At 42.9% G+C, this 10,252-nt stretch overlaps 1 protein-coding gene across 1 annotated transcript; it reads left to right on the top strand.

The window, feature by feature from the left end:
• Window positions 1-1,709: 1,709 nt before the first annotated feature.
• On the top strand, window positions 1,710-4,728 carry LOC135489770 (sodium-dependent glucose transporter 1-like). Its single transcript, XM_064775289.1, has 3 exons — window positions 1,710-1,825; window positions 2,923-3,211; window positions 3,463-4,728. The coding sequence occupies exons 1-3, from the start codon at window positions 1,754-1,756 to the stop codon at window positions 4,446-4,448; spliced, it is 1,347 nt and encodes a 448-aa protein (XP_064631359.1). The 5' UTR covers window positions 1,710-1,753; the 3' UTR covers window positions 4,449-4,728.
• The last annotated feature ends 5,524 nt before the right edge of the window (window positions 4,729-10,252 follow it).

The raw sequence follows: 10,252 nt of genomic DNA on the forward strand, positions 1-10,252 counted from the left end.
ATAGGAACTCGCAACGTCATGTTTTTAAGTTTGATATTTGCAACAGTAGGAGCTTCGATGTTCATGGTTTCTTTCGGAAACATTGCCCTTCTCTGGGTGAGTGTGATCATCATTGCCTGGGGCATTGGCCCTACTTTCCCCGCCAGCATCACCTGGGCTAAAGAGAACCTCGGGATCGGTCAGGGGGGCTTGAGCCTGATCATCATTATGGCTACCATCAGTCATGCAGGCCTTGGCGCAATCGCGACGTATATTCTCTCAGTTGCTTCACCGTGGTATTATGGTTGTAGTGTCTTTGTGTTAACCGTAACAATGGTGGTCAATGCCGTGGGTATCGATTGTTTTAACAAATTTATAAACTCCACAAAACATTAGCTCCAGGTGAAAGTCAATTGATTTGGTGAAACTCCTCTCTTGGGGCAAAAACGACATCTCCTTTGATCAGAAATCTTTGTATACCTATGACATTTGTCAAGGCTCAGTCACAATGGGCGAATATTCACAAACAATGACAAAGGTCGTTCGATAAGTTTCGAGGAGTGTTGAGTAGCTGTGGCGGACATAACGTACGCAGTCTGATCGATGGGATGGAGAGAAGTTTAATCAGCCCGATCTGGCTACCACACGTCGATCTAAAATCTTTGCCTTTTAGTTCATGTTCAGAATTTATAACCAGTGTACAAAGGCCGGCATTCTCCTGCGCAGTAACAGTAATATGATGAGGCTATTGAATCTAAACGTGCCCCCGGTTTGAGCACGCACATTGTTTAACAGAGATCTGGCCAGAAAGCCCCCTTCTACATACACCAGTGTGGTTACAGTATGTATGCCGCTATCAGTCTTAACAGTTCGACAATATCCTCGACGATAGAAAGCAAATGTTGTGATGTCCCTGATCGTCGGGCAAGGTTTACATTGATGGATGCTGGACGAATTCCTGAATCTGGAGAACTAGCGAGAGAGCACCGTTGAATGGATCAAGTGAATATGGGCCAGGAATACTCAAAGTCTGTTGTGTCTTCCAAAATTTGTTGCACTTATTATAATTATAATATAGATGTTCCAGTACAGATGTTACTTTGTTCGGATCTCCTCTTGGTGTCGGCAGGAGGGCACGCTGTTAAAAGGGCAGACTAATTGGATGACATGTGATCAGCCACCTCGATTGTCATTGGTCAAACGACAATTCATTGGTCCAGCAGACTCCAAGGAGGTGGCGACCCCACTTCCAAAAAGTCACCTGCTTCATAAAATGTCCCTCATCGTACACGTTACATTGCACCCTCATGATATCGACCATCATGCTACAATTTACACTCAATTTAGGTTATTCCTTATGGATATACTAACCCAAAAATGTACGTTTAAAATCTATATGTATGCTATGAATACCGTATGGTGGTTCAATGTAACTCTCTCGAACAATGGGAGTTATTGGAAAAGGGTTGAAATGGGCTTTATAGAGACGTAGAAAGGCATTTGAAAGTGCATGAAATTCACTTGAAAACAAATATGAAATAGAACAGATGTTTGCTCACTTCACGTCTCTGACAGTGCTACAACGCACGTCTAATATCATTGGCGGAATTGAGTTGAACAGATGGTCTCTCTACTCTTCTTGAAATTGTGTGCGGAGGCAACGGAGGCAATGCCAGCTTCAAGGTCACATGAGTTGCAATAATACACAGCTCTTGGGGGTAGACGCCTGTTTGGGTATAGACGCATCGCAATCACCAGCGCTGCCCGTGTCGTTATGATGGCGGGCTCTGAGTTGATTTGGAAAATAGTGACAACGTTTTGGCTCTGCTGTTCTTACATGGAATTGGTAAGCATAACCCATAACGATGGCGGGCAATTAGTTGATATGGAAAATAGTGACAAAGTTCTGGCTCTTCTGTTCTTACATGGAATTGGTAAGCATAGCCTCATTCCGATGGCTGGCTAGGAGTTGACATGGAAAAATACTGGTTTCCTGTTGTTGGGGTCCGAGTTGATGAGGAAAGCAGTGATAACAATGGCTCTCTTGTCCTTACATGGAACTGGTAAGCATGAAAATTTCGGACATTTAGATAACACATGTTATTGTAATGTTGGTGAATAGCTTTGAGTTTGAATGTGTACACGGCCAAAAGTGTCCATGCATGGATCTTTGATGGGCCCATGGATGGTTCTCTGATGATTATCACAAACCACATTTTACGCATGGATCCCATCATAGATTCCATGATAGATCCGCTGAAGGCCCAAGGACGATCCATTGATGAGAGCTCTATCATAGAGCCAATGACGGTGGGTCCCGTGAAAATGAACCTGTGCAGCAAAGTACAAACCAATTTTGATGTAACAGTCTTCAGTATTTGTGAAAATAAGAAAAGTTCACAAATTGTAATATGAATTATTTGAAGGCCAGTAAAAATTTTATAACGGATTCCATCCATGGATCAATGATTGGCCTATGGTAGATGATGGGCCCATGGTACATGTAGATACGACCATAGGTTCATCCATGGATTCTCCATCATCTATCATGGATGAACACTTTTGCCTGTGTATGATACTGCTGCTTGTAACCTCCTAGCATTCGGCTTCATGGCACCACACTGGTCCTATGTACCATTTTATGGTAGACGACCGGATCTTTCACATGGGCTGGAGCCTGGGCAAGCTCGTTTGTATATATTGGTATGCCAGGCCAGTGAAGCAAACAACGATCGAATAGCGTAATAGATTCCGTTGTTTCCCAGACATTTTATCCTCAGATATTTAAAACTTCTACACTGGACAAAGGCCCTGACGAGTCGATCAAGTTGTCCACCAAGTGTAGTTCAGGACCAGTGTGAGATAGGGGACACTGATAACTATTCGACTGATAATCTTGAGCTCTGTCTCGTCGATTCCAGCATAATCTTCTTCTCGCTTCAGGGTATCTGCTTCTTTTTAATCGGACCCACCCAACTGGACATCCGCGACCAAAATGGCGTCGATTACAAAACGACAGCGTGGATATACATTTCTCAGGGTATTGGTATCATATGCGGTTTGCTCCTGAACTGTCTTCATGTTTTTACACGCCTTGATGGTCAGTTCACGATTGGACTGAGTTGCCTGTTGGCATCCGTAGGAACTTTCGTGGCAGGCTGGAGCAGGAATTTCTTCCTCACAAACGCCGGTTTCTTTGTTCAAGGGATTGCTATTGGTGTGGTTGAAACAGGTATAAAAGTATTTCTTCTTGTTTAGATTGACGTGTGCAAATCAAACAGGCATGAATGTATGTTCTGTTTACGTTTTGCGAATCGAGCATATTTCCTCTTCAGATCAATTCTGACATTTTCGTCAACTTACTTTACTGCAAGAACTTATGTAAGGTCTGATTCCACTTAAGCAGTTTCCCGTCGCGGTTTAGCAGCGATCACAGGCCTTGCGGTCAAAACTAATTGATTCGTTGTTTCTTCTCGGTTTCAGTTGGATTCTTCGTGTGCGAAGAGACCTGGGCCAGCAAAGCCCCCGCAATGTTCCAGGCCACAGTGGCGGGTATGGGGCTCGGGTCGCTACTTGCCACCTACCTCGCTACCAAATTCTCGTCATATCACTCGGCTACAACACCTGAAAAACCCGAAGTTCACTCGAACCTATCCAGTGCTTCAGAAAATACAGTAATGTCCAGTGTTGCACAGAACTTCTCAAGCGGGTTTCTTTCGACACGTGACGCCTCATCCAATCAAGTACGATTCGCGTACGTCATTACCAGCGCCATGCTTCTCACAACTTCGTTGTGGTTTTTGGGACAACATGTCGTTAGATGGCGCCCCAGTTTCAAGACGGTGTCCTATGAAAATCTAAACGCGGAGGATTTGAATGCTTCACAAAAAGAAAAAAGACGCTCGAGTTGGTATTTTATCTGTGCTCTGAACGCACTACTGGTTTGTCTGGCCACTGGTGAGCAGAATGTGTTGGGAAACCTCCTCCCGATGTATGTCTTCCTAACGTATAGGGCGCAAAACCCGCACTTTACTACTGTCCTCTGGTGTGGGTTTCTAGCATCACGATTTGCTTGCGTATACATCACGTTAAAGATAGGAACTCGCAACGTCATGTTTTTAAGTTTGATATTTGCAACAGTAGGAGCTTTGATGTTCATGGTTTCTTTCGGAAACATTGCCCTTCTTTGGGTGAGTGTGATCATCCTTGCCTGGGGCATTGGCCCCACTTTCCCCGCCAGCGTCACCTGGGCTAAAGAGAACCTCGGGATCGGTCAGGGGGGCCTGAGTCTGATCTTCATCCTGGCTACCATCAGTCATGCAGGCCTTGGCGCAATTGCGACGTATATTCTCTCAGTTGCTTCACCGTGGTATTATGGTTGTAGTGTCTTTGTGTTAACGGGAACAATGTTAGTCAATGCCGTGGGTATCGCTTGTTTTAACAACTTTACAAACTCCATAAAACATTAGCTCCAGGTGAAAGTCAATTGATTTGGTGAAACTCCTGCGACATCCCCATTGATCAGAAATCTTAGCGCATATGAAATTTGTCAGGACTCAGTCACAATGGGCGAATATTCACAATTCTAAAATATCTGATTTGGCTTCACGTCGATCGAGAATCCATGTTCGAAATTTTTACCAGTGTCAAAGTCCTGCATTTTTCTGCGCCAGTAACCGAATCACTGCTTGAACTGGCCGCCATTGAATCTAAATGTGCTGAAATACCTCATCCACGAAACGATTGGAATTCTTGTGCCATATTTATCTAAAAAATGTGGGTTGTCAATTAAATTACATATCATGTCTTTGTCTGAATTATTTTCCCCTAAAATGAAGTGATTTTTGGGTGTTTTGTGTGCACTATTTTCATAGCGCACATGAAAAATAGATGCTTGATGAGGGTTTTTTCGTGCAGACGATTATTTGAAGCATATGAATGAATATTCATAGACTCTAAGATTTTTAGTAAATTGAAGCATTCTCGCATCTGTTCTACCATTCCTGCTGCGTACATTTGTGTAGATCATGCATGTAATACACGTGCAATGGACGCCAACACTGGGAGATGATATGCCTTAATGGAGAATGTGTCAAATGGTAACGTTGCTCGGTGACTGAAAAATGAACACGCAGAGTGGCTGACTTTTGCCTGGTCGAATAATGCCAAAAGTATATAATACCTGCGTTGCCATTTTCGAAACAGTGAACCCGTTTGACCGCAAGTTTAATCTGTCTGGTTGTCTGCGATCTAAATTGCCCGGGGTATTTCCAAGTATTTGCATCATCCGCATTTCGATATGACGAAACCGGCCACCGGAATTTCACAAAATCGAGGTTTATTTCAGGCACCGTACAAAAGCCACTCCATGCTTACTTCACCTAAGGTTAGAGGTCGTCAGATTTTTGTTGCCCCTGGGCCAGTGATGGAATTGTGACACTTCTTCTATAATAGTGTGGTCTGATGTGAGACCCTTACCTCATTACTGAGACGATATCTATAGCTTTTACGAAGAATTGAGAAAGACTAAGAATGTCGGAGCAATACCACGGCATCTAGCATTAATCTTGACAATAATATTATGGAGATTGAACAGGGTAACTCCGTTTTTATGTATTGGGTACCGCTCCTAATTGGCTAGGTTGTTCATGATCAAGAAACGGCCGAGGTAGGCCTACTGTAATCCTTAGTGTAAGTGAACGATTTTTAGCGACACCTCATCATTTCCAAATGGAGATATCGTGAGCTCATTTTCTTTATAAAGATTCTCCGTACACGTACACGGGAACTATTGTGCCTTGGGTCTGCCACGGGGTGATGAAAGTATGATCGTCCGTTTTTCGGGCCACCCGGGATGCAATTGTGTCAACCAGTCTTAACATGAGAACCGGATCGCTTGCGGGAGGCACTTGAACAGGTCAATAAGTGAGGTTTTCCAGAATAGGCAAGGAATTTCTACAACGCAACTTCGTTTTTTCTCTCTCCGGAAATGGTTAGAGGGCCGCTTCACACACCGTCATGCAACTTTTTCTTATATGCAGCCGAGAGAATCATTCAGCTTGCCAATGAAGCAACCTTAGCTTTGATATAAACACAACGAAACACTTTAAGACTTTTAAGCTGACTTTGATTCTCTTGATTGCTCAGCCTCTGGACGTGATGCTGAAACAAATTGATTAAAATCATCCTGGATGTATCTCTTATTCACGGATATTTATTTGAAAGACTCTGATACATGTAGGTGGCCATAAAAGCGGACGACTATACGTCCCGCCGCAAACCCGAAGCACTAGATCATGAAGAATCGTTCTCAAAGACAGTGCATTCTTTCCCTTCAGAAGTTTTTACCGAGCAGTTCCAAGCTTCCCATTTTTAATCAGCGTTTCTTGTTACTAGGTTGATTGGGTAGATTTCCTGTAACGGAAGCCAAATTTCGTCGTTGCTATTATTTCATGAGTATATATATACATGTACGTATACGAAGAACACGGAACCGAAACTCAATTTGAGCAATTAGTTTGTTCACTTTCGGTGTGGCTCATGGTCTAATTATTATGATTGGCGACAATTCTCGGAAATGTTTTCAGCCTAAATAAAGCCCAGCAACGATATTAGTTCACTCTCAGCGCTAACCACATCCGAGAGAAAATAAGTATGGCTTTTTTCTTTGATTCATATGCAATGCAGACTATGCACTTTTACTTGAAGCAGGAAACGCGGGATGGTTTAAATGGCAGAGAATTAAGTAAACAAGATTTGGAGGTCTTAACGTGACAATAGTATGCACAGTTTTGGGACTGGTTGTATGCGATTCAGTGAAATATATTCCTCATTAAGCGTGAATAGTATCGACTCACTCTGAAAGAAAAGAAACCTCTATCGGCGACTTCGTGTAATATAATGTAACCCACCTAGCTCATGCGTAGAATATTTTTGGTTTGCGTCACACGCACACGACGGACAAATAGACGCCTCATTGTTTCCGTCGTTTTCGCGGAGCTCTACAGGAACCCTATAGCGAAACGCTCGCATTTCTATTTTCCTGGACCATCATATATTACGAACAGCGTACCCCTTTAAGTGCCACATCCGACACAGGTAGGGTCAGAACCTTCAAATCACCAAGGAAATTGGTCAAATTATCAATTATCTTTATTTGCTGTTAGAGATAAGTGCTACTCGGGTGTCATTCATACAGTGTACTTTTAGATTCATTTGGACCAATTCTAGGAAGAAATCTCGTGTGACCTATTCCAAATTCTACGCCCTTCCTTGTTGCCTTAAAGGCCGTCGCCGTTCGTTAAAAAATTGAAATTTGTAATTGGAAATTCAAAGTGTAAACACGAAATGAAAACAAATTTCAACAGTGCCGTTGTGTTGGCAGATATACAGATACTATGCCAAGTTTCAGCAAACTCGCATGCGCCATATTAATGCACTGCGGCATTGTGTATAACTGCATTTCTATTAACCTGGGCCGCCAATGAGTACGAACGGCCTTACCCTTAACTTCTGTCGCGTATTATGACCAGCTGATGTAAGAAATCGCCAAATTAGGTTGATGATTGTGCACGTGACACATTCCGCAATGATGATGAAATCATCACAGAGCAACTCAGACCGACGCCAAATCTTTGCGGGTGTTTTGTCTTCGCGAATTCTGCGAAATCCAATAAAGAGTCGTGTAAAATTATTGCTTGACGGGAAAAACCGAAAGATATTTCGTAATCCACCAAATCGTCGGAGTTTTCTTTATCGATATTTTCTTGAATCGCAAAAATAACACTCCGTGTACACTGTCCAGATTTTGTCAACACTTTCGGTGATAATCTCGGTAGCATATTAACCATGGTGCCATGTTGCCGAAAGAAACGGCAGTGTTCACAGAGCATAAAAGTTCGGCAACATAGAAATAGCACACACAATCGAGACCATTCGGAATTAATGGCAGCCAATTCAAGCACTGATCTACAGGGGACTTTTTGATATGACATCATTTACGCTGCAAGAGCGATGGTAAGTTTTTCCAAATCCAGGGTTTCCTCCGCTCCCTTAGGAACATAGGAGTTCTGGTCCCGCGCAAGGAGGATGATATTAGATTTAAAACATACAGAACGGGGACATTAAATGATTCCTTTCTGTTTTTTTTGTCGAATTTTGATCCACTCCAATGTTCTCTAACACGGAGAGAAGACGTTACACGCTGGAAAATGATTCATTACGGTGGAACTTCCCTTAACGGACACCTCTGTTAGCTGGACACCCTCTGTAAGGAAGACAGCGATTTCGATCTCAAATAGGTCGTTTCTATATAATTTGACTTCTGTAGTCATGACGACACCTCTCTGTTAACGAGAGCATTTGTTAGTCCAAACCTTGGCAGTTGTACAAAAACGTTTTACTGCAAAAAATGATATTTTAACTTTATTTCCGGAATGTCCCGGTAAGTTTTTGAACAATGGGAAAAAGCGTAACCCTAGATCCGTCAATAAACGCTTTGTACTACATATTGTTTGATAAGACCACTCAGTTGGTCTATCTGCGACATCCTTATCCCGCAAAGACAAATGTACCGGGTATCAGATTTTAGATATACCCGGACTTTGGTTATCCAAGTTAGCACCAAAGTGACCGCAGCTCTCAGAAACCCACCATGGGTGGTGATTGAGCGCAATCTTGCAAAGGACCGCCTTTGCTTTTTATAAATTACACCAGAGCTTCCCCACAGACATTAGGCCTACTTTACTATAAGGAAATATTTAGGCCCAGGGCCAAGTCCAAAAATGGTCTTAATTTTTTAATTCATGACAACATTTCGACATTGTAGTATTATTTCAAGGCGCAGTCGAAACCGGGAGTTTCGAGAGGGGTTGTCGCCCAAATCGGCGACAACTCGCGACAACTCGCCAGTGTTTTGGGAGTCCTTGCCTAACTCATGCAGTGGATACCGTAAAGAAATCCGTTTGCAACCGGGACAGTTTCGGTGTGGAAGACAATCTCGCTAGTTTTAGAGTTGAATAAACTTTAGAAGTTATTGTTGGGTGTTTTAATGAGATTTGTGATACAACTTGCATTTAGTGGCCGCCGCTCGAAATCAAAGAAGGTTTGCGCAATTTTTGGGGCTGAAAAAACTGAAGTGCGAAAACCTTTACCCCCTCGTGGGGTTAAGGGTTCAGCTTGAATAGTGCAGGCCTTTAAAAACTGCTGTTATGATTCATATTTTGCCCGTTATAACACCTTTTAGGTCAGAGCAGGTCATGAGCATTTACCGCAGGCCGAGTCTCATTTTAGACCTGACACAGCCAGGGATCTGTCATAAAATCGACAACAACATTAGTATCATTGGTATTAGGCAAAACACTGTAAAAAACCACCATGATATTAGGATGGGACTACTAATTGGATGATTCCAGTTACCAAACCATTTATCCCTTTACGTTGGTGAAATTTTGTGAGATATAACACCTCTAGCTGATAGCACGTTGAGCGAATTTTGCTGAATTTGTTTTACTCAGGTTAGTATCCTTGTGATAGGCTAAACACTAGAGAAACGCATTTGATTCGTTGATGCTGGGGGGGGGGGGGCACGTGTTTACCTTTTTCCAATTCAAAAAGCAAGGTGGATTTTCCTTCCAGTATGTGTGATCCTGTTAATAAGTAGTTCACCTGGTTTCAAATGAAACGCTGTAACAGGTCAGTACTGCCCTGTGAGGCCTCGTTATGAATTTAGCGGCGGTTATGGCTAGCAACCAAAACTATTAGGGTCTGTGCAAGATATTGAAGAAGTCAAAAAGCACTTAAAATCACGATGACGGTTTATTTTGAGATGGTTTAAAACAGAAATTGATACCTCACTGTCGGTATTGTTTGTCTCACCAAAACCACTCGGGCGGAGCCCCACGAAACAAATTTTTAATGGAGGTCGATACACCAAAAACGGCATAAGGGCAGGTAACCGTAATGAATATCTGCAGGCTAGAATCAGCCACATAAGTCCATCCCATTTCATTCCAGCTTCGTTTCTTCATCTTTTTCATCACAAACTGGAGACATTTGAAGACACAGTCACAACCGGAATGCAGGGATGAGTTCACGTAAACTCCAAGGCCCTTGAGAGTATGTTGCATTATTTCACGGAAACAACTTGCGACTACCAAATCATCAAGATGTCCCCTGGGCACACCAGCGGATGTATTCCCAAACCCCATTTCTTATAACTTATGAACTATTAGGATGGTCGCCGTCCCGCGGAAGCCGGCCCCTTTGACCACAA

The sequence above is a fragment of the Lineus longissimus genome, chromosome 6, assembly GCF_910592395.1.
Source record: "Lineus longissimus chromosome 6, tnLinLong1.2, whole genome shotgun sequence".
In the NCBI taxonomy this organism is placed as follows: domain Eukaryota; kingdom Metazoa; phylum Nemertea; class Pilidiophora; order Heteronemertea; family Lineidae; genus Lineus; species Lineus longissimus.